We start from the raw sequence: 26670 nt of genomic DNA, 5'->3' as shown, positions 1-26670 counted from the left end.
AGTTATCACTCGCAAATGACAGGACACTTTGAAACCCTTGAACACTTCCTGTATATAAGCTACCAAAAACTTTAAAGCCTTTTACTATATATAGAATATAGAAGGGTTGAATAACCGGGAAGGCCCTAGATGAAAGGGGGGCCTACCAAACACAACCCAGTCACACAACAAAATTTCACAAGAAATTCAAACCAACCACACAACAATGTAAGAATAGCTGTTAAAACAGCTTTTTTTGAAAGAAAACAGCAAAACTGACAGAAAAGTTAGTCAAAAAATAACTACTCAGCTCAGCCAGCTCGAGACCACGTCTTCGCAGGTTAGCGGCAAACGAGATCTGGGGGAATGGTAGTGGTGCATCCTGGGATATAATAAGCTCAGCCAATAAGAGACTTCGCTCTTTGGCATAAGCGTGCCGAGTCGGAGCCGAGGGATCGGCTCCGAACCCATCAGTCAGAATGTAGGCGAGATAGGATCACATAACATCCTTGATAAAAGGATCTTCCGAATCCATTAGTCTGAAACAATCTGTTGCCAAAGAGAAAAATGGAGATTCAGACTTTAAAGGGAAAGGGGGCTTCCAGGTTTGGGTAGGGGGAGACATGGTCCCCTAGGTCATTCTGACTTGGACTATCCTTTTGGAATATCCCTGCCATTTCGTCTTAAATGTCTGTTTACCTGCCTTTAGGTGAGACTGTTTTGTTTTATGCCAAAACTGGATGAAGGTTTTGAGAAGCCCTTAGAAAATTTGGAAAAGGAGGACAATAAAGCAGAGAGATTCCTTTATCAAACTTACCCTTTTCACCACACTTTGATCACTTCTGCAACGGAGAAGCAAGCAATGTGGTAGGGATGTTCTTGAGTAAAGAAAGTGCACACAGAGGTAATCTTTATAAATTCCAAGGTAAATCTCTATCCAAAGGAGAGTTTAAAATATTTTTCTCATCATCTCAGAGATTCTGAGAACAACCAGGCAAACCTCAAAAATAGTAGGAGGTGGTCAACTGAAGATTATTCCCACAAAACTGGAGAGAAAACTCCAATTTCCTCCCTGATCTACAACGTAGAGGAATGGTGGAAGGCAAATATGTGATGAATGATTACTTAGGATAACAGATACCAAGTTAAGGCAAGTACACAACTCAACCTGAGGTTATCCAAGTCATCATTCATCACCACAGGGTCAGTATCCAAGTACCATCAACCCTGGGAGGTACTAAGAAGGACATGCCGGGGCACTGTGGAGCCAAAGGAAGCATGCCTCCTATAAAAGTCAGATCAATCTTGTAATGAGAAATAAATGTGGCAGCAGTACAAATGTAATCAATAGAAAGCCTTCTTAAAAAGGCTGAAGAAGTTGCTGTACCTAGTAGAATGAGCCTGGACTTTTCCTGAAACCTCAAGGTGGGTAAGGTCATAGACCATGGAGATGCAGCTATATATCCATTTAAAAATAGTGAACTTAGAAACTGGAAGACCATGTCTGCTAGGCAAAAGGCCAAAAAAAACTGTTCTGAGTTACGAAAGCCTTTTGTCCCATGCAGGTATAACCCGTAACTAGTCAGTGAACATCCAAGGTATGTAGAATGTACTCCCCTTTGTTGAAATAGCTGGGGAAGAATACTGGAAGCTAAATACATTGGTTTAGAGAAGATTCAGAAGCAATCTTGGGCAAGAAGGAGGGGTTTGTCCTAAGAGAGCCTCTGTCCTTGTAAAAAAGGGAACTCATCTGCGCAGCAAAAGAACTGCACAAGCCGACCATCCATCTTTAAAAGCCCACAGAGGAGCGTTCTCCAACAGCAGGAAAGCCCCAAAGGGCTTGAGGCCCAAACCTGTCTTTTTAGTTGGCTCAAATTGAGCTGACTGATAGTTTGTGCTTGTGCACGTGGAAGGTGCCCTAAAGCTTTGGAAGCTAGCCAACTGTCATATCCCTGGCAGGATATAACCCATACAGCTAAGACTATTGAAGAACTGATCAATATGATGAACATCTGCTGTAAGCTGATGCTGTTTAAAAAAAAAAAAGTTATACAAGGCTTGCCTAGAGATTTAAGACTAGGCATCAGCACAAACCTCCTTATTATACCAACTCCATACATATACAAACCTATGTTGGGGCTGCTGGTGATGTGGGGATAAGTACTATGCTAGGTGCCCTTGTGGGCCATTTTAAAGCTAGCCAATTTCTCACAAAGATGAGAATTAAACCATGTTGCTTACATTTGTGAGGTAAACATCTTAACCATTAGGCCAACTCCACAGGTCACGAACAGCAACCCACTCCCAGGTCTGTCAGGCACAATTCAGCTACTGGAAACATCCTAGTTACTGGTGACAGAATGGCTAGGTACACAGAAACTTTCCCAACCTGGTGAGAGAGTAGAATCTTTCTTCCACCAGAAACCAAATTAAAAGGAGGATCAATAGCCTGAATTAAACCCTAAGCCAGACCCAGTAAACTACTCTTAAGGAAATTTGAGGAGGAGGAGACTATAGCCAAGATGCTTAGCTCCTTTTTCTCCAGCACACGACTACATGGAAGATCATGATCAGGTCTCTCAATGTATGGAGTACATTATGTGTTTGAGACATGGGTGCCATGAAATTCACCTCGATAGCAAAGCTCAAACAGTGAACCTTGGCATCCATGTCATGATCACATAAAATACTAGTTATGATCAGAGATCCAATCATAATTTTTTGTAGTGTATGGAGTTTTATCTGCTCCATGTACTACTAGCTACATGAAAGTAAGAAGGGGGGGGGGGCAAACACATGATACAGTAAGCAATCACTTAAAGGACAAAGATTCTATTATTAAATGCTCAACTTCTCTGGCCTTTTTCTCCCCATTTACTGTCCCTGCTATGAATAAACAATACACCATGCAAAATATTTTAAATCAACTGTTTTTCTCCACTAGAACAGTACCTTACTGTACTGTGGTGGTTTCACTTTCCAAAAAAGTTTTGATGTCATCAAAACCTATGAATGCAAGTAGTTTTCTGGCCAATTCCTTCCCCAAACAGACATTTCCACAACCTTCCTAAAAACCCACCCATGCTGTGATGTCACAGCTGTCTGGTCCTTTCCCTACCCATACAGAAAGTAAAATCTAGAACAAAGAAACAGTACAAGAGTCAAGTCTCCTGCTGTAGGCAGTCAATCACAGGTGGTAACAGCTCAAATTACTTTTAGCACTTTGACAGCTAGGGAAGTTAGGTGTGAAGGGAGTTGGGAGAGGAATCAAAGTAGTATAATTCAGGCTTCACAAAACACTGCCGTTTAGCTATTCTAAAAAGCAGCAGCAGTAAAAAGCACTTTGAAAAGTCTGTTCTGTGGCATTTGCACTGTGTTTTAAAGTAGTCACCGAATGGCATGAAATGTTACTTAAAACTGATTGAAAGACAGCAGTGTATGCATGTAAAATCAATGCAGTGACATGAGCTTCAGGAAGAAATAGGCATACATGACCATTTTTTTTTTAAACAGACAAGCACTGCATGATGGGACAGATTAAACAATCAGAATTATTTCAAGATGCCAGACCCCAAGTGGTCAGACTCAAATTGCGTATAAAAATATTTAATAAACCTGTAAATAGTCCCAGAGTGGTGTTAAAACGTAGAAAACACCAAACCTTGATGAAATGAACATGCTTTGAGTCTGTGGGTGCAGTCCTCCTTTAAAAAAAAAAAAAAAAGGAAAAATTGGCACCCATGTGGATTGGTAGATGCCGGATAACTGTAGTTTCTGGTAGCTTTGGAGTTACCATTAAAAATAGGCCAGACTAATACTGTACCCTATACTATTTGTTTGGTTTGACTTGTTCTCAGGCTGGGGAGATGGGGAATTTATTCCTACCTTCCTCTCTAAAAAAAAAAAACTTGAAAAACATAAGATATGTTTCTGTGGGGAGAAAACAGAAAGTGGAAAACATGAAAATTGTACTGTATTTCCTTGATTTTTTTTTTGCTGGTTGCACGAGTCGTTAACCTAGTTTACTGTATGTTGTGCTGACTTTCAAAGCAGATAAAGCAGCGGGGAAAGTGGCCGATATCCTTACGCATTCTCACCATGTAACAGAAGTAGATGGAGAGAAATACTGACAGTAATGTAGCAGCCAGCAGGCACAACCAGGAACTGAAAAATCTGTTCAATGCCCTGTGGCTGCTGATGTTTACTGGCTGGTGCTGTCAGGTTTTAGTGTCAGACACAATATCAGTGCATAGGGAGTGCTTATTTTCTCCTCTAACCACGGTTAATGTCTGGTCTCATGTTAGAGCAGTGCAATCACGGTGCTCCCGCAATACATGATTGTAGTCCATGGGGGAGGGGAGGAATGACTCATCATGAAGACTTCAAGAAGAAGAATTTGGTAATAAACTAAGCAAACAGTCACAGCGGCATCAGTTCGATTCCTAGATATGCAACTTAAATACAGAAACTTTAGAATGTTCACAGAGAAAGGTCTAATTACTTTTATACAGCCAGTAGAATACATAAAAAGGTTTTTAGGAGCAGACTGTTTACCATTTCTGGAACTGTACAGGGCTAGATAAGAAAAAAATACAGTAGGTTCTACATGTAATAATGTGAGAAGGGACAAAATTAAGCAAAAGAGGTGACATTCTAAACTGGAACAATGAATCTACAAGAGACCAGCATTATAAGGCTATTATGACTACTGATTACTAGAGATTACTAACCTGTGTGTTTAGATATCATCTGGAGCACAAATTACATCAAAGACCCTTTTCCATATAAACATTTAACAATTTTAAATAACTATATAGTCCTCACTAAGTGTTCCCAGTACTCTTATCTTCTATTGAATATCACTTTGAAAGCTTTAATTTTGCCAAATACAAAAGGCATTCTAAAAAAATCTTTTCGATGAAGTGCCCATAGTTTGCTTTTCTGCATTTGTTGACTGGTTGGCTTGCTCCTTCACGCCCATCTGCAATTCTTTTCTTTATGTTCGCTCATCTCAAACCCTGCTAAGGGTCCATGTAGGTTATTAATCCAAGTGTGTATAAAACTTGCAGCAATGCAGGATACAATACTCTGAAGCAAAGTTTTCTTTCTCTGCAGTCTTTTGGAAGGAAGAAATGTATTTCTGGTAGTACTTGTTCATAATGAAAAAAGTCAAGTCAGTCAATCTACATACACTCTTGTGTCTTCTTACACAAGAAGAAAAAAATCCTCTTTTAGCGGATAAATGTTTGCATCAAGATTGAGATGTCAGGTTACAGAAAGATTAACCAAATATAAGGCTAGTACCACTGGACATATTCTTTGAGCCCCCCCCAAGAAATATTTGGGCTCTGCAAATTATTACACAACTGAATATTTAGAAGGGCTATAAGTGACAAACTGAATATTGGTCTTTTGACATTCTAAATTATCTCGTGTTGAAATCACACAAAAAGGTAAAAACCTGACTCAGATGGTCTTCCTTTGGAGGTACAGGGCCAAGAAAAAATAAATAAATTCACTAAGCACATGAAATTGTGTACTATGTGCTGGATACTATATCAGCATTAGAATTCATGACAAAAAGTTATTTACGATAGCAGGTAAAACTATTAGCCAAATTCATCCCAAATACAATACACCTATTGGTTTAATTCCAGATAGTTCTACCTTTGAAAAGTTGATTATTATTGACAAAAGATTATTCCAAATCATCATATATAAATCATTAACATGATCAGGTGCCGAGAAAGCATTCAATGAGCTGGGAATATTTATTACGGTTTTGGAGATTTTTGGATTTCTTGCAAAGTTTATTCGTGTAGTGAAGTCACAATAAAGGTAAACCCTCAGCTACGATAATGTGTGGGTAAAACTCTCCCATACAATTTCTTTCGTGCCATTTCATATAGGACTTCCCCAATATTTTTTGCTATATACCCAGAATCCTTGGCAACACAGTTAACACCAACCCAATTTTTAGGTACTTTTTACATATACTATCCAATGGAAGAATATAGTCTACATGCAGATGACTTACCAGTTTCTTTCATACTCAGATTATGATTTTCATGTGGTCTTTAAGGAGCTACAGGACTTTGGAATAACTAAAGAATACAAAATTAAGTTGAAACAAGGGCAACAAAAATAATTATTCCTCCCATGAAAATGTGCTAGATTGGTTGTCTTACTCCCTTAAGGAAGGGATACTAAATAGCAATAGAGCATGCAGTTAGGCAAGGCCATCAACTAATCTCACAAACTCCATTTAAAATGTGAAGATTTTTACCAGACAGAGAAGTTTCTCGGTTTCATGGACTTATGATAGTGGGATCTGGGATTTGTTAAGCTTTCCCAATAGTCATCAGTCACCTTTGGATTTTGATGGGAATAGTCTCTGCTGCCAAGAATGGTCTTATCAAGATCTTACTAAAAAGTGACAGTCTGTTTGGCAGTCTAAGGATACTTGAATTAAGTTTGAGTGGTCTGAACTTAATATACACTTGCTTAATTTTGTTTGCCCGAAAGACCCAATAACAATTCTCTGAATACGTGTTAAGTGGATTCAACCTGTACAAAAGGTGTTTTAATACTCAGACCACATATTTGGTTCTGTCCATTTTTACTACCCACATGGCCATTTATTTTATGTCTTCGCAGTTAACTATTTGCCAAAACTTGTTCTAGACAGTCTGTGACTACAAATTTCAGTATTTCATTTTTCTTGGAGAGAAAGATTTCTAACTGGATTCTTTTCTTACTTGTTGATGAATTCTTACTTCAACTGGTTATTTTCTTTACTCTGAATATGGACATATTTAAATAAAAATGAATGCACTAACTGCATAGTTACTCATAACTTGATTTACTGTGCATTTACCATGACAATCTGATATGCTCAGGATTAAGCACCTAAAGCAGACTAATCAACTGACTGACAAGTCCTGAAACTCCCTAGCAGACCCACTGTAGCATCAGCCCATGTTCGCCCATGCATCTACGAAGACAAATCATGTGCACACATTTAAAGTATATGGCATCTCAGTGCTGGTGCATCATAAACAACCTTCAGAGTTTAATACTTAACACTTCTGCGTCAGGACCCAAAGGGCATTAAAGCACAGACTCGATTACATGTGTTGTGAAGGCAGATGGTCCTACCAATAGATCTAACAATCTTATAAATGAACTTGGGGAACATAAATATCTTGCGTATACAGGAAGTTCATTCTAACTTCCAGCAAGTAACAAGGAAACAGACCTCAATTGTAGGTCATTTCATCCCATACAGTTCTTATGACCGCCTGGAAGCAAAACTGGTTTACAGTGAGTGCTATCAGTAAGGGACACACACTGCTCCACATAAGGTAATCACATTATGAAGGCACAAACACCAGGTAAGACTGTGAAGACAGCACAGGATGGATGCACACACACCCCCTCAGTGCAGCTATTGACAATCTTGCAATCCTCGTAGTCAACCAATGATAGATGCAAACTGCTTGACAGTCAAAGGGATCAAATGGCTAACCAAGTTTCCTCAAGGATAGGATGTTTTGAATGGATGTCTGGTGTCCTTACATTCTCCAATTGGGACTGCATGATACTAATTTTGGGGGACATTTTGATCTTTTTGATTGGCAACATACTTTGACTACCTGGTCGCTGAAAGTATTACCACTTACAGGAACGGACAGTGGGACTTTATCAGGTCGTTGTACATCGGACCCTGAACTGGGAATATGATTACTGTGCTTGAACTTCACTAATATGTTTGTTTTGTAACCCCATTATATTTCTTATGAATATTATAAGTCCGGGGACACAACTTTCATTATTGGACATTACTTTTTCAGTCCATTTATACATTTGTGGGGAATTATGATCGTTTCTGGTCAAGTGTTTTTGAACTATATTCATGGTTAATAACAGTTGGTGACTATTGACGTTTGCTTAGGATAGCACAAAATTGTTAGAACTTTGTGACATAAATATACTCATACAATTGTCCTATGTGTATCATAAGAATGTTTCAACATTAGTTGGACAGTATTTTTGTCAACGGAACTAATTAGGGGATAAAAAAGAGAGTACTTGTATTACATTTGAAGTATGCTTTATATGTACATATTCGTATGACCTTTTTAGGATTATGTGTACATGTTTTTTGACTTATAAATGCTGTATATTAGCTTGAATTAATATCTAAATATTGCATATGTTGAAATAATATCTAAGCTTACGTGAATTTTTATTCATATCTGGATATTAGTATGTTTTGAACTAATAGACTAGCTATATATTATTTATATACTTTTGCCCAACGTTTTTTCTGGCTATTTGTCACGTATCCTAATACTATTTAGTAGTTTACACATAAATAAATTCATGACCATATTTGTTCTAAGTATCATAAATGTACTCTTTTGTATAAAACAACATATATAATCTGTCCATACTATTTGGGCTGTTTATATCATTCAGGGTCTGATTACTAATTTATCTCGATTTTTGTCTCTCGGACCTTTAAAACTATATATTATTGCCCCGTTTATACTAGCATAAAAATCTCTCCACATTTAAGGTGCTCAACATTTGACCTGTTTAAGTGGTTTGATACTGTGCATTGCATTGTCACAGTATTCATTCACTTCAATTTAACTTTTTATACCATTATTGTCCTGTATTGGACGTGGCTATTGTTTGTACAATATTGCACAAACTGAACTATTGCCATTATTGTCCGATTGTTGTAGGTTTTTTCTTAATACAGGGCGTGGTTGTTTTCATATCTATGTATTATTGAATTCACATCAACAATGGATTTAAATAAAATATTTCTGGATTTATCATCCGATAGGGATGACCTTGCACCATTTGGTATTGGTCAGGTTTCTGAAGGTTCAACAAATACTAGTTCCATGAAGCCGGAACAACGATGTGAAAAACTATTTAATGATTTAAACAAAAACATGAAAACTTTAAGATCTTTTGTTTGGCACCTTAAATTACTCAAAGCTTATTTGGCAAAAAGGCATTAGTCCTAGGGGTTTGAGAGTCTAAATTCAACCTCTAGTAGCTGACCCTGATGATATTTTAACTACAGAATGGTCATCCATTCAACAAGAATGCTCAATGAAGTTTGTTGAATCTCTGTCAAAATATTACACTAGGATTATTGACAAAGAAACCTCTAAGGTGTTACAATCAATAGAAGATTGTAATCAGTATCAGCATGATACATTTTTTTCTGCATCATTATCTAAACTTAGTTCAGATTTGTTAAATTTTGATACTCATCTCAAGGAAAGAAAACTTAAAAAATTCTCTCGTGATCAGTCCGACTACGAGAGGGGGCAACCCTTTAAATATACTAGATATGTTAGATTTCAAGAGATGCATAACAGAAACACATCCAGTTCCAAAAGGAAACGTCCATGTTCCATCTTAAAAGGACGTGGTAATCACACTAACACCACTGATTATGATACATCATCAGGTACTGACACAGAAACACAGCACACCATGGAGTCCCCCACTCCCAAACGTAAAAATTACACATCCCCTTTAGGCAACACCGAGGGAGGAGAAGAGGCAGGAAACACAAGAAGGGTTACAAGTCTACAGAATCTTATGGAAGTATTAACAAACAAGTAAATTATGTTGTCACCAACAATGTCTGTAACATCTCTAGCACTGTAATAACACCTGAACAAACATCTTTATTGAATAAAGGCTTATCTTTTATACCTGGCTTTTTTGTGCCTGAAGACACTTTTGCACAGGATTTATTTACATTTTGTAGACTCATTAACCTTAAATTGTTTTTTCAGGATAAGGGGGAAGAACAACAGCAACAAATGGATACCTTTAAATATCATGCCTCCTCATTTACACCTCCTATGCATCCTTCTGTACATCTTTTTCTACGCAGTGTACTCAGTGATTTACATTTTGAATCCAACACTTGTCTACCTATGCCGAATAACATGATTGACAATGAGTTATCTTGTTTAAATGAATTAGCACAAAATAAAGATCTTGTTATTCTTCATGCAGACAAGGGTGGAGCGGTGGTGGTTATGAACTGGAGTGATTATGATATTGAGGCTCACAAGCAATTGGGTGATGCTCGATATTATACCAAAATGCCACTTGACCCCACTTCTGTGTTCAAACATCAAATTGATAATTTTTTGCATTCTGCGGTTGACAATGGGATCATAACAACCAAAACTTTAAGTCATTTAACTATCACTGATCCTGCTAGACAATATATTTACTTTTTGCCAAAGATACGGATCCTTTACATCCACCAGGTAGACCCATTGTATCAGGTATAGGATCACTTACTGAGCCCCTTTCTGAATTTTTGACCAGGTATTTAAAACCATTACTTTCATGGGTTAGATCCAGGATACAGGATACCACCCAATTTTTAAGCATTGTTAATGACATGCAGTTAGGGGAGAATTGGTGGCTATGTACACTAGATGTAAGCTCACTATACACCAACATCCCTCATTGGGCTGGTCTTGATGCTATTGAATATTGGCTTTACAAGTCAAACATTTATCAACCTGGTCTCAACACTTTTTTTGATTAATCTCACCGAGCACGTACTTACGAAAAATGTCTTTTTTTTATGATAAGGAGTGTTATTTACAGATCAAAGGTACAGCAATGGGGGCATCTTTTGCCCCCATATATGCTGATCTATTTATGGCATACATTGAGGAGATTATGATATATGATGATACTCATAATTTGTTTTTGCCTGAGATAGACATCTGGCGTAGGTATTTGGATGATTGCTGGATGGTGTGGCGTAGGTATTTGGATGATCGCTGGATGGTGTGGAGATCAGACATTGAGTATCTGCATGAATTTATGGAATATTTAAATGATAATAAATGGGGAATACAATTTACTATTACTCATCACCAGAACTCCATAACGTTTTTGGATGTTCTGGTTACAAGAAATCAGGATAATACCTTGAATACTGAAGTATATAGGAAGTTTCCCCAATACAACACCTTACTCCATGCCTCCAGCTATCATCCAAAACATATAGCCAGAAACATTCCAAAATCACAGTTTATCAGAATTAGACGTAATTGCTCGGATGATGTCAGTTTTAAACATCACTCTCAGGATCTATACCATAGATTCATGAATAGGGGTTACAGTTCAGGGTATGTTACCATGCCCAAAACCATGCTTCGGGTCTACACAGACATGATCTATTGACATATAAAAAGAAATCTTTGTCAAAAAATATATTACGTTTCACTACTACATTTGGTAGAAATACTAACAGATTTATGGATATAATCAAGGACAATTGGAACATATTGAAGGCGGATGGTAATATCAATACCATAATTCCCAATACATGTTCTTTTTCTTTTCGCAAAGGAAAAAAACCTAGCAGCACATTTTAATCATTACAAACATCATTCTGATTCTGTACTACCTCAGTTATATCAGACCACTATTCTGGGTGACAAACTTATTGGCTGTTTCCCTTGTGGTCATTGCATCAATTGTAAACATATTCTGAAATCTAAAGAATTCAGTAGCAGAAACAGCTTTGACATTCGATTTTTTGCCAATTGTAACACTGACTGGGCTATTTATATGGCTTGTTGTAGTTGCCACTCTTTTTATATAGGTCAGACCTCTCGGCCTTTCAGGCTACGTATGTCAGAACATTTGAGTGACATTAAATGTAAAAGAACTTCCAATGCCCTATATAAACACACACTTAAACATCAAACAGCTCAGTTTCATTTCATTATTATTGACAAACTCATTGGTGATCGAACCCATAAATCTGGTTGGCATCACAAACTTGATGCAAAAGAAAAGAAATGGATTACTAAACTTGGTGCCCTATTTAATCCAGGGCTTAATGAATATTTATGAGTAAAATTTTTGTGATGTATAAATATTACTTAGTGTAACATGAATATTCATGAGTTTAATGACTAGGATGTGTTTTGTCAGCCAATCAAATGTTTTGCTTTACTATACAAGACTTTTTTCAGTTGATAAGCTTATTTCTATTATACACTGAAGAAGGCCAGGTTAAACCCAGGCCGAAACCGGTCTGTTTAATTAAGCTTTTCATGAAGTCTTAAGTAGTTTTAATAAACTACATTTTTCATGGCTCACTTGTTGCTGGCTTAATCCTTTTTTCAAGGGTAAGGTGGTCCACACAGCCTATATGGACCCCGCCAAGGCCTTTGACACCACCCCCCACTCTGGAATCATAGATAAACTTACTAAGCCGGGCATTAATCCCTATGTCACTCAATGGGTTGCTAAATGGCTTACTGACAGAACCCGGACTGTAAAAGTAGCTGACTCCAAATCCCGCTCCAGATAAGTGACAAGTGAAGTACCTCAAGGTTCAGTCCTGGGACAGCTCTTGTTTGGCATCTACTTCTCTGAAGTACAGGCCAACACTAAGGGACTCTGGCTAACAAATTCACAGATGACTGCAAACTGGGAGCCATTACTGAATCCACAAATGACGTGGATATTCTACAAAACGGCTTTACAGAAACAGATGCTTGGTGCCAGAGCCATGGGCTCAAACTCCATGCCAAGAAATGTATAGTTATCCCCTTTTTGGAAGAAAAAAAGTGTACCTGTGAATTACCACTCAAGTGGTAGTACACTAAAAATGTGATATGAGACTTAGGGACACAGGTGGACAGCGGTCTCACCTTCGATAACCACAACAGTCAGGAAATCCTTGTGTGTGGCACACCTCATCACGAAGGGGTTTTCAGCTAGAAAAAAAAGGAGTTCATTGTCCCACTGTACTCATCCCTCATTAGACCCAGTATAGAATACAATGTCAGTTTGGTATGTACTGCAACAACTGGAAAGACCACAGAAATCCCTCACTAAAAGAATCGCGGGCCTAAAGCAGAAGTCCTATGCTGACTGTCTTAAAAAGAGTTCCCACTACAAAATATTCAGCTTTCTTAGATTGGAGTAATATTTAAAGTATCATTATGTAAATGGAATCAATGTAAAAAAAAAAAAAAAAAAAAATTATATATGTACCTTAAATATCTACACTTCTAACAAATTGGCATGAAAAAAAAAAAAAAACTTAACACGGGGTGAAGGGGCAGCAGCCTCATCTATACTTCATGTAAATTTTACTTTATTACATCTCTTCGGTTCACTTTTTTTTTTTTGTTTATTTTTCATTTGTTTACCAGGTTAGTCCGGATGGACACAAGGTGACCATTTTCAGTGGAGGCCCAGGGAGAAAAGCCCCAGATAAATGGTTAAAAATTATTTAAAAAATTATATATATATATATATATATATATATATATATATATATATATATATATATATATATATATATAGCTATGTTGTACAAAGAGCATAGAACATATACAAGGAGTAAAGATCAGAGCTTTACAAATGATGCAGCATACAGTGGTTAGAATAGAGAAAATTAAACAAATTATAATACAACAAATATACAATTGCTTGAACATAAATTAAAAAAAAAAATTCCATAGGCAAACAGGGTCATAAACTAGAAATCATAACTATAAAGGTTTACTTTTTAAAACTACTTAGACGTTGTAGATGCTGTACTGTACGATGTCATCTTCAAGAAACTGTTACATTATTATGCCAATGTCAATCAATCTGATTAAGAGCCACATATGATTTCAATCACCATAACATCCAAAGCTATGAAAAAAAAAAAAAAAAGGCAGTAGATTAATAGATCTAAATAAAATCAACCACCACCAATCCAGGGAATATTAGTGACAGTGTAGTGCAAAGCAGATCACTCAAAACCTTATTCTAAAGAAGCTTGAGACATTTTACAAAGCACTGAATACACAAGTAAACAAGTGTAAAATCAATCATTAAATCCAAATTTGGGTCATGTGGTGGAAGCCTATCTCAGCATAATGGGGTGTGAGGCAGAGAACCTGTTATGCATAGCACACAAGTCTATAACAGAATAAAAATGGCACACTAGTAAACAACTAAGAACCTCACCAATTCAAGTACCAACATGTGTTTGGTATCTGGGAGGAAAATGGAAACCCATGAAAAATCCCATGCATACCTCTCAACTGTACAGATTTTTAGTTAATGTCCAGACCTCTACAATCTCTCTGATCCTTCTCTAACCTTTACTAAAATACCCCACTATTACCAACTAAAGCCTTTTTATTCTATATGCTTAAGCTACCCAAGCATACCCCCTACCCTCCTTCACTTCTAAAATACTACTTTGCATAAGCTTCTAACATTAAAGTTCATAATGCCCTTCCTTTTTGCCTTTTCTGTCTCTTTATTTAATAAGCCAATTTTGCCAAATTGACATTGTTAATATTTTTTGCTAACTTTGCTAATTTAGCAATCCGATATTGTTTGTAGACTACTTTCTAGCCACCTGTTAACTTGTAATGTTCTTCTGTGTCTTAATCCCTTTTTTAATTAAAAAAAAATTGTTCTTTATGTGGAGCTTTTCTCCCCGGGCCTCCACTGAAAACGGGCCCCCAAGCCCAGTGAACTTCCCCAGTAATCAAACTGAAATAAATAAATAAATAAATAAATAAATAAAATGTTTGCCTCATATGTTTGGTCCATTCAAGCTGAAGCCACATATTTGAAAGCAAAACCACACAAGTGAGGTCTCTTGGGCAAAAAAAAACGCTCGTCTCTTTACATGTATAAATCGCCCTTCCAATACCTTTGAAATACAAATAGATCCTCCTCCTCCTCAATAAAACAGATTTTTATATGCAAATAGAGTTGTATATCACTATATTCTTCATTAACATTAATTTTGACAAGAAACACCAACTATGATGTAAGCAAATGGCTACTATTAAAATAAATGGCACACCCAGAAAGTCTAATCAGAAACAACAATCTCCCTTTATCTGTGAGCTTAGACTTCTGAGGCACAGTCAATAAGGGTAAATGCTTTAGACAGTCTCGATGAGCTGCATTTCATACCAGAGATCATAAAATTCTCATATAAATTTGCAGTTCTGTATATAACAATTTGGTCTCAGTCACATACTTTATATCGCAGTGCAATAATAGGATGTAAATACAAATTTCGTTTATCAAAATTGCAAACTTTACATTTTAACTTCTGTACTGTGAAATGGCAAGAAACATTTGTTTGTGCAATATTACTTTTTTTTTATCTTAAACGTCATTGATATGACATGGGTCATAGCTGAAAAGATATTTCAGCCACTTCATTTTCCCCGTTAACAAATTAATAAAATAGACGATTGTCGAAATACTTTTCCTACAACGTTCTTCCCATACACCCACCACTCACCAACAGCAGAGTCCCCCCAAAGCATAAACACACTAGTGCACAGCCCTCTGGAATAAGCAACTATATCAGTACACCTTACCACGTTTCAAAGAACGTTAGACAAACAGTCATTACATTCAAAGATTACACCTAGATGCATTACGCAAGTGTCCACAACTGGGTGATCCAACTTTACCGTCAACTTTCAAAACTATGCGTACTGTAATCATGTGCCATATAATACAAAACACTAACATTTTAAATGCGACAGAAATAAAATGCTATCTTACATTAAACATAAACCCTACTGACATCTTAAAACGTGCTTTGTTACTCTCCTGAAAATAACGAAATAATTAACAGTATCTACCCATATGTTGTGTGTCTAATTGAACAGCTGGCATCTCCTTCAAGGGAATGTGTCCCGAACTCCCATCGCCACACCATCGTAAACAACAAACACTGATGACATTATACCACCACTTCAAAACCGATCAGTACACCTAGTTTTACAAGCAAGCTACCAGTAGCTGTTAAACGGAACTTCCGTTTACGTCACGAAGTGGCGTAATAAGCGCGTAAAGAGGAGAGGTAGCCTACGCAGAAATTAAAAAGAACTCCACTAAACCACGTCATGTATTGGGTACAGCGCCATCTGCTGGCTTAACTAATAACAGTTTGTACCAAACAACGTTTGGTATTTGTTTAGAGTCTTTTCACAGCTTTCAAGCATTCTTCTCAACTGTGTAGAATTTTGTAAAATGGCAGATTTTATCCTCTTTTTTTGTTGTTCATAAAATTTTAATCCGTATTTTTCTGGCAAATCATTGACGATTGAATTCTCCAAATAATGCTAAACGTTTGAGTTTCAGATTTCATATCCTTCAGGAAATGCATGTTAAAGCTGAACTTATTTTCTATCAATTTTCCAAGTTTGTAAGAGTATACCTCTCAACTGTCCCTGTTTTTTTACTCAAATGTTAACTCTGTCCTTCTTAATCCCTCCTAAAACTAGTGACATTTGGAGGAAAAGTGGTGAATTACACTTAATGAATAATGATAGTAATTAAAAGTTATAGACTTCTTTTACTTCAGAAAATGTCTATTAATTCATATGCTCTGATTCTGTCAATGTCACAAGTAAATAGCAGTAATATTTTATGTGTCCCTGATTGTCTCTGATTTCTTCTGGATTTGTCCCTGATTGGTTGAGAGGTATGTAAATACGTCTTTGATTTTGGTCTTTTGCCCCCCCCCCCCAAAAAATATGTTTAGTTTTGTCCAGAGTTCTTGCTCTGAAATTGAGAGAAGCATAACCACAGTCTGCTGGTTGACTGGAGGATATATGCATCTTAAAGGAAAACTCCACCCTAGAACTAAAAAAAATTTTTTTTTCATGCTGTCTTTGTTTCCAGACATATTTTAACACCTCAGAATCACTCTTAAGTGATTTGTTTGTAATTTTAGCCTGTTTTCCACAACATGGCTACCAATGGGGTTCGATATATCAACGTGATCTTGTTCTCCCTCAACCCTTTCTCTTTCTTTCCCATAATACTTTGCATGACTCACGCCAGACAGAAGGAAGTAACTAAATATTAATGTGAATGATGAACCCTGTAAAATATTTCTGTCCTTGTAGGAGCTGGAGTTTGAGAATCTGGGTTACAGAAACTGCTCTGCAAGGGGAATAGTCATGATTTTAGGAACATTCATATGGAGTAGGTCAGAATATCTCTTTTAAGTGTTCAATATTGCTCTCCTTTCCCACTTGAAAAATTCTTTCATCTTAGAAATTGTTTCACCAAAATAATTTTCCTCATTTGGAGAGTCATAGGAAAGAGTATCTTCTACACCTAACTTATAGTCAGATGGAAAAAGGATCTGAGAGGGATTCCGGCGTGTAGCTCGCGAGACATTTGCCTGCGAGCTACATCGCCGAAACCAAACGGCTGCATCAGCACTTTGCCGTAGTGCAAAGTGCCTGAACAGCACAGCCGCTGCCACTATAATCTATGGACGAGCAGCTGCAGCCGTACGAGCTGTGTAACGCATTCCTTCTTCCCGTGCAAGGAATGCATTTATTTATTTATTTATTTATTGTGATGTCAGACTGACAACGCGAGCTACACGCCGGAATCCATCTGAGAGTTATAATCCAAGCCTTCTTTATCAGAGTGATCCTCTTATTTTGAAGAAAAATCATTTTTTTTCTTTAGGTAGGATGAGAAGGAGAAGGAAGAAGAGTTTGCTCTGGTTGTAAGGCCTGAATAGCCTCTGACAGACTAAGAAGCTAGTCATCTTGAGAGTTATGAGGAATACCTTTCTTAGAGGAAACCTGCCTATAGTAGAAAGAGGAAATTATTATTTTGTCTACTGCTGCCTTTTCTGTGGGACATCTGCCTGAGGCTTTGATGCTAAAAGTCGGACCCCTATTCTGCAACCTTCAGTCTCTTCTCTGATGAGAACCTAAGGAACACCTTCTAAACCTTCTGATAATAATGACTTCAGGTTTGAAAGAACTCATCTTTGGATGGCCAACAGGAAAAGAGACTGAAGGATGATTGGTGGTAATGAATGTGTCTTTATCCCTGTTGATAACAAACTCAACAGGGCAATGCTAAAAGGTGTGGGATATGCCAACAGATATTATAGGGACTACAAAAGCACCTCACTCTGTTCCACCATCTTTGACCTAGAAGTAAGCAGTGGTCTGATCTACTAACTCATCTGCTTCTTTTGATGTTTTTTTCCCTTTGCTACCTTTTAGCTTGAAGATCAAATGCTGAAGCTGAAGAAGCAGATGACATAACTGCATGTGCCAACCGCAGCAACCTCTTGTTCTCAAGATGTCAGCTGTGAGTCCTAAGGCAACTTCTTAGGGTTTTAAGAGCAAAACCTTGACAAACTTGACAGGAATTAATGTTTTTCCACCTCCAGACAAAATAAACATCTAGTGTGGTAGTCTTGATAAGGTATTTGTCTCTCACAGTCAAAGTTCCCCTTTTTGACACAGATATAATAGCAAAGCCCACAAAGTCTACAGTAGAGGAAACAAAACTCACCAAATGGGGCACTTATGTGTCAGAACTTCAGAGACTGCAGTTGATGGTTTGGAAAAAACAGTTCACAATGCTGAGATATGTGCATATACAAACACACAAGAAGGATTTGAAAATGGCACAGACATATGTACCTCACATTAGCTCATTGGCACATGCAAAGAGCAGACATTTACCTCACAAGGTAAGGATCTTTGGCTTTAGAAGGCTAGCTGCATGCTGCATGAGCAAGACCTTTGTGAGAAAAGTCATATATGTTAAGAATACTTCAACAGTGATCAAATTAAGAACATGTGCATGTGTACAAGAGCAGTATAGGGACATCTCAGATACTGTGCAGAGCTACAGTAATGATATCTTGCATGACCACACTGACTTAGAGGCTTCAGACGTTTGCCATGATGGTATTACAAAAACAAAATTCTGATCTTATACTATGATAAATGCTCTCAGGAAAATAACTAGCTGCCAAGAGTGGAACTAAGTAGGAATTGAAGGACCTAAAGTGAATAGAAAAGTTAGGTACTGCCAAAAAATAATAAGAGTCGACAGAATGGTTGAGTAGTATGGTTACTACTGTAAAGCAAAATTCACATTTGCATCGATCTGCAGGATCTAAATAAACTGATTAAAAGAGGCCATGACACTTAGCTTACAGTTGAAGAAATGATCTCAGTAATGCTAACTGTTAACTTCTTTTCAATACTAGATGCAAACCAGGAATTCTGAAAGATAAAGCCTGAAGAAAAAAGCTCTGAGTTGTGCATATTTGGTGTGCCAGTTGGAAGCTACAGATTTCTTAGACTTTTGTTTGGTATTTCATTGGCAGTTGAGGCATTTCAAAGAGTTGTTGCACAACTAATTGAAGCCTTGAATATCATTTTATGCTTACCTGATAATCTATTAATGTGGGATCGACAAAAACAAGAGCATGACAAGAGACTGATACAGTTACAGAATAGTTTAAGACAACACAATTTCAATTTGAATAACAGCAAATATAAAATAAGACTGACAAGTCAGAAATGTATAACTCATATCCTCACATCAGAAGGACTGAAGTTTGAAACAAACAAAAAAAATGGAGCAACTGTGCAAATGCCAAAAGTGGATTTATATATGGCGTATATAGTTTCAAATGCTAACGAGAAAGCTAAGGGATGTTGCATGTCATATGATACACATTATTTGAGAGAGTTCACTTTGATTTAAGACCTCACAGACTCTAGTTGCCTACATTATGTCTCTGTGTTGTTTACCTTTCGTCTAGACATCTAATTCTGCTGACTCACCCATTACTCCACCTGGCACTCTACTCGTTCACTTGACACTCTAACATAGGTTCATAGGTAGGTACTAGGCTATTGGCCCTAGGGCCTATACAAGCCTAGCCAAAAATGTACCCTGGCTTTTACCACCCAAGAAAATTATTTTCCTGTGCCCCTGTCAAGCAGAACCACAGAAGTGATCCCCGGGGTGAATTTCCTATTACCCATCCAATCATCAAGATTTTTCTTGAAGAGTGCTAATGAGGAGCTCTGTTTGACATAGATAGGTAGTCTGTTCCAGAGTATGGGAAGTCTCTGGGACAGGAATCTATCCCTCCAGCATGTTCTGTTTATTGTGGTGACAAGGTTTAGGTCCCTAGAGCGTGTAGCTCGGAGGTATTGGGATTTCTTTAAGTGGAGCATGTCCAACAGCTCTGGGTTTGACATAGCTTTGTATGTTAGGCAGAGATCGCCTCTGAGTAGGCGATATGTGATGGAGTAAAGCTGGAGTTTTTTTAGATGGTCTGCGTAAGGCATCTGTTTGAGGCCAGTAATCCTCTTTGTGAGGTATTTTTGCGGCCTTTCTAGTTGTTGTAGATGTCTTGTGAGGTACATACCAAAAGGGGCATTGTACTCTACAATGGGTCTAATGAGTGTTGAGTAGAGGGAACAATGACCTCTTTTTTTCTGGATGAGAAACCTTTTGTAATGAGGTGTGCCATGTACAAGGATTTCCTGACCAATTTGGCAATGTGATTATCAAAGGAGGGACTACTGTCTACCTGTGTCCCAAGGTCTCTTATCACACTTTCGGTGTTAAGTAGACTACCACCTATGTAGTAGTTCATGGGTACAGAATTTTTACCAAAGGGGATGACAATGCACTTTTTGGCATTGAGCTTGAGACCATGTCTTTGACACCAGGCATCTGTCTCAGTGAGGCCCTTTTGTAGGATGTCCACATCATTAGGAGTTTCAGTTATGGCTCCTAGTTTGCAGTCATCTGCAAATTTAGTTAGCCAAAGACCTTCTGTGTTAGTCTGTACTCCAGAGAAGTAGATACCAAACAGGAGAGGACCCAGGAATGAACCCTGTGGTATTCCACTTGTCACTGGTCTGAAGTCTGATTTGGAGTCTGCTACTTTCACAGTGTGGGTTCTTTCAGTAAGCCAGTTGGCAACCCATCTTGTGACATAGGAATTTATACCTAGTTTAGTGAGTTTATCTATAATTCCAGAGTGGGGGATGGTGTCGAACGCCTTGGCGAGATCTAGATAGGCTGTGTGAACCACCTTACCGTCATCTATGGCTTTGGTGACTACTTCAAAGAAGTCTATCAGGTTTAGGAGACATGCTCTGCCTTTTACAAACCCAAACTGTGTGGGGTCCAGGGTTTGGAGATCTCCAATGTCTTTGTTTATGAGTTCCATGATGATACGTTCCACGGCCTTGCAGACGAGGCTCATCAGGCTAATGGAGCGGTAGTTCCTGGGGTCTGTTGTAGCCCCCCCTTTGTGGAGTGGGATAACTGTCATGGTGCACCATTTAATGGGCAGAAAGCCTGAGGTGAGGCTATGATTGAACATGGTTCTTAGGTGGGGTGCCAGTTCATTTTGTAGTTCATGTAGAAGGCAGCCTGGGATGTTGTCAGGTCCCATGGATGCTGTGTTCTTGACTTTGGAGAGTGAAGTTTTTACCTGTGCAGCTGTGATTACAGGAACTTTGCATTCTTCCGTTATAAAGATGGGCCCTTTAGGGGGTGAGAGGGGGGTAAAGTTAGCACTGAACCTATCTGCCAGGATGTTGGCAATATCAGTTGGTTATGTATATTTAGTGTCATTGTGCTATAACTCAGAGCAGATCTGAGTGTTGCCATTGAGATTTTTGACATAGCTATAGAATGCTTTGTGGTTGTCTTTAGAATCAGTGGCAATTTTGTTTTCATAACTAGCTTTGGAGGATTTTATGAGGGATCTCAGCTTCTTACTGAGGCTGACCAGGGAGTTCCTCCAATCGTGGGATTTTACTCTTTTTTTGCAACAGTTTCTTTCTTCTGTTGTAGAGTTTGTTTATGGCAGAAGACCACCAGATTGGCTTCCTTTTTTGGAGGATAGCATCTTGGTTCTGTTAGGGATAGCACGATCCATGCACTTGTGTAAGTGCTTATAAAGTGCTAGGATTCAGCAGTAGTACCTCTATTGTCCATCTGCATGGGTGTCATGAAGTTTGCCACTTCTGTCTTAAGAAGCATGAAGTTGGCTTTGGAGAAATTTTTTACGGTTGTTTTCCTAATGGGGTGTGGGAGCAGGATGTGGATGTCTAGGGTGATTAGCTTGTGGTTGGATCTGACCAAAGAGGAGCTGACCTCTGGTGTGGAACACTGGTCACCCATGTTGGTGATGACCAGGTCTAGGATATTGCTGCCTCTGGTGGGGGTGTGGATAAGTTGATCCAAAGCGTTGGAATTGATGATTTCCAGAAAATGTTGAGCAAAATAGTTGGCACATGAGTAGTTTTCCCATTTAAAGTAGGGTAGTTGAAATCACCCATTATTAGAGTGTTGGGTTGTACCTTAATATTTTCCAGTGTATCAAGAAAAGAGGAGTGGGAATCCTGGGTCATGGTGGGGGGTCTGTAGCAAGCTACAATCTGGATTGAGGTTTTGCCCAGAGTTAGTTGAACTTGGATAACTAACTGGTAATCTATTAGTTTTCCTGACACTGTACCTGACATGTATTATGTGCCATATGCCAGCAGGCATTCCACCCAACACAGGAATCTCAAGACACTCTCTCTGGTTCAACAGACAGTCTACCTGTCAGTCTTTTGATTGAGATGATTCAATATCCAGCATACATTCTGTACTATGCACCAGCTGTCACTCTACTCAACACAGCACTGCTGACTCTGCAAGGCATATACTGGTGAAGGCATTCCACTGGTCCACCTGGCACTACATCTGCACTCCTGTGATCTACCCAGCACTCTGATGAGTCTACCTTTCATTCCATCTGGCACTCTGCTGGTTCACCTGGCACTGCATTTAGCACTATATCCCCAAAATGTAGACTCACTTCAGTGAAATATGTTGTTAAGGAGATAATGTGCAAGTGCCATTATGTCTAGAATCATCAACACAATGCATTTTGTAGATGTGGGTCATAGCATACTATTCTGAAAAATCTGCTAAAATATTTCAAAAGCTTTCAGAGAAATGGTTCTGTATTGCCGGGTGCCTTCAGTAGGCGCGTGTGCGTGTGTGTGCGCGTGTGCACGTGTGTGTGCGTGTGTGTGTGTGTGTTCAATTTTATATGTTTAATGCTCTTCTTTTAAAATCAGGTGTGTATATTTGAAACAAGAAGTATGTATAGTTCGCATTTTCTGGCTGAGAAGTTCAGTTTACATATACGAAGTATATCATTAGTATGCAAGCAGAACTTAAAATAATACTCTTTTAAAAGGAAAAAAAAATGATAGTTTGTCATTTACATGTTACAACAAAATGTGCATATTTTACTTGCTCTGTCAGGCACAGATATATGTGAGATTGTGTTCTCTGCTTTCCCTGGTTACTAAGTCATTCAGTAAGTAGTGCAAGTCTGACTATTCAGAAGTGTCATCCTGAAATTTTTATAATAATATTCTGAAACAGAGGAGATACAGTGATATTTCTAGGTAGGGTTAAATTCGGGCTAGAATGGCCTTTTAAAATTGACAATCAGCAGTATTTGCAAAACACTCAGCAGAAAACAAAATCATAACTTTCACTTCTCTTCATGGTAACAAAGTACTGTCAAAAACATAAATATATAGTATTTTTCTGACTTCTGGCCTAAAATGGATACACTTTTTCTGTATGCACTGATATTTTGTTATTTTAAGTGCTAGGGCGTGGATTCTATTTTTTATTAAAATACAAAATACAGCTGTAACTTTTCCTTTTTGAACAGAGGGCAATCTAAGGGTGTCTAATAAATAACTGGTTCAGTAATAGTCCCTGAAACATTCATGCGAAAATGTCAAAACATTTCGGAGTAACAGGCCTTTATATACAGATAACAAAATAACCAAAAAGCAGTCAGTAGTTTGAGAACAGTTCTCATGAGAATTGCTATTAGTTATGTTCCAAGCATAGCTAGTTATCTCATGTACTCTAGCACTGCTATGTCAGGTGGAGTTCTGGGTCATGTACTGGCTAGCAAAATAAGCTGCAGAAAGGTTGATAGTTAATGTTTTATATGGTTAAACTGTTTGGGAACAGACATTATATGCACTGTGGCACTTGATGGTTTAAGTGCAGCAATGCATTTCCCACCCTGGCAGTCTCAGTATATTTTTAATGAAAAACTTTGCAAATTTCTTCTTAAGCCAAACAAAAAAAAAAAGAAAAAAAGTAGAATTGCCTTGAGACATTAGGGATAGCTTTCACATAGGATGTGCCTATACACTCCAGTTCTATGTATTCAGCAAATTCTATGGATGCTCCTTCATGGTAATCTTACCTTGATGTCTCAGGTAATAAAAGGCCAGCCAGCCAGCATTACAGTAAGAAAAAAATGCTTAATTATTAGACTATTGTAAACCAATTGGAGAGAAATTTTGAAAATGAATGGAAAGAAAATGTTTCACTGTGCTACTATGTGCCATGGTACAAAAGATAACAGATACACTCTGTTTCAAAACATATTAAAGAATGCTAATATCCCCCACGCTATTTCACAACATAAGAAATTACACTCTGGTAAAATGAATTAGGCTTCATCCAGAATTGATGGCAGCATTAAAAAAACGTAACTGCCTCTCTTTGTCTGTGAACATCACTGTGCTGGGGGAAGTGCCAGTGGGCACCAGCACTGATTAATTGTCAGGTGGAGTGCTAGATAGAATAACAGCATGTGATGCCTCAGGCTTGGAAATTAGGACAGTATCTTCTTAGTATATTTGTGTCAGCTATTGTACAGAGCTAGGAAAGTAAGATCAACCTGTCTACTCTTGACATAAAAATTGGGGCTGTCATGCTGGATGGAGGGAGCCATTTCCCAGTGAGAGAATGTATGTCTACATGGTGTGTGTGTGTGTGTGTGTGTGTGTGTGTGTGTGTGTGTGTGTGTGTGTGTGTGTGTGTGCGTGTGTGTGTGTGTATGTATGTATGTATATATATATATATATATATATATATATATATATATATATATATATATGTGTGTGTGTGTGTGTGTGTGTGTGTGTGTGTGTATTATATGTGCTTTAATGAAGAAAATGTGCAGCACTATGCAATGTGTGTGTGTGTGGGGGGGGGGGATCCACTGCAAACAGATACTAGGAGTGATTGTTCTAGAGAGGACATAAAAGGAAAAGGATCTTGATGTTCCTGTTATTTACAAAGTTGACTCATGCCATACATTGCAAAATGGTTGTGGCCAAGATTAACAGCATGCTAGAATGCATGATTAGTGAGGTAGGGTAGTACTCTGGAAATACTGCCCTCATAAAGACAAAATGCAGAAAACAGAATTATTTGATTCCCAGACCTGAGTACCACCACACCACCCCAAAGAAAGGTAACTGGCCTCCAGTTACAGCCAGAGCCTTATTTCCATTACATACATTAACTTTCAAAGTAATTCATGAATACTGTTATCTTCTGCTGAAAAAAAAATCAATCCACCATCCTATTTAATTAGAAACCAAGAGCTAATCCGTCTGACGAGACCACCTTTCATATTATCCATATAGAAAAACCTTTCTCTCAGATTACACAAGCAAACAGTAACTGCCTCCCAAATAATATCAGGTCAAATGATAATTTCAAATTATTTTGGAAACAACTCAAAAACATTTGCTGAAAGAAAACAAACACAACTACTTCAGACACACAGGATGACCAACAGATATTTGAGGGTTTTTGCTTTTTATTACTTTGTCTTCTTAGTTAATACCAGAATACAGGTGTAAAATGCAACAATTTATGTGAGTATTATGATTAATAATGATATCAGCTGCTATCACACAGGACCTTTGACTAGACTCATTTGCTGATAACCTTATTACTAAAGTAATAATAATTACTACTATTTAAAACCAAATCAGAGTATAATGTTCCTTCTCCTCTTCCTCTAAATGACTATATAACTTTCCTGAATTCATATCAAATCATATCCAAGCTTACTAAAATAATTTCCTTTGCCATATTATTGCTTTCTACATTACATATTTGACATCTGATTCTTTAAAAAACACCTAAAGAATGTCAGTTTATTGTATTCTATATGGCTAATGTGATGTTACCCTTGTTACCCTTGTTAATTTAAACATAATGTTTCTTCAAGAATGTTATTTGAATGTCAGTTATTCTACAAATAATGTTCAAACAGTCTCAGAAGCATTGTATGTCCATTTAATGTCAATATTCTCAGTATAACTGCACTACTCTTTGTTTGTAGTTTGCATTTTGGCCTGACTAATGGCTAAAGGGTCCAAGGACCAGTTCACTAAGCTGGTTAATGTATATTGGTTAACTAACTAACTAACTAACTAACTAACTAACTAACTAACTAACTAACTAACTAACTAACTACCAATGTACGAATACACTTGTCCAACACTTTCTGGAATTCATTAATTCCAATGCTCTGGACCAGCTCATTCTTACCCCCACTAGAGGTACCATCATCCTTGACCTGGTCATTACTAACATGGGTGACCATTGCTTTACACCATTAGTCAACTCCTCCCTGGTTAGATCCGATCACAAGCTAATCACCTTGGAAATCCACATCCCCCCACCCCCAACAAAGGTAACCACCATGAAAAACTTCTCCAAAGCTAACTTTGGGCTCCTAAAAACAGAGGTGGCTAACTTCATGGCACCCATGCAAATGGAGAATAGTTGCATGACTGCCAAATCATACATCAATGCACTGTACGAACACGTACACAAATGCATGGCTCTAGCTATACCCAATAGAACTAAGATGCTCTCCTCAAAAAAAAAAGGAAGCCAATCTGGTGGTCCCCTGCCATAAAC

At 37.8% G+C, this 26670-nt stretch overlaps 1 protein-coding gene across 1 annotated transcript in view; it reads right to left on the bottom strand.

The window, feature by feature from the left end:
- The window catches only part of SPRYD7 (SPRY domain containing 7), a 374970-nt gene that overhangs the window by 283443 nt on the left and 64857 nt on the right, over positions 1–26670 (bottom strand). The window contains exon 2 of the mRNA XM_044072029.1: positions 15684–15809. Coding sequence (XP_043927964.1) covers positions 15684–15809 — 126 coding nt within the window. The remainder of the gene's footprint in view (positions 1–15683; positions 15810–26670) is intronic.

The sequence above is a fragment of the Protopterus annectens genome, chromosome 5.part0 (genome assembly GCF_019279795.1).
Source record: "Protopterus annectens isolate FY-2018-M chromosome 5.part0, PAN1.0, whole genome shotgun sequence".
Taxonomy (NCBI): Eukaryota; Metazoa; Chordata; order Ceratodontiformes; family Protopteridae; genus Protopterus; species Protopterus annectens.
The sequence above is the reverse complement of the archived record's forward strand: the minus strand, read 5'-3'. Positions and strand labels throughout refer to the sequence as shown.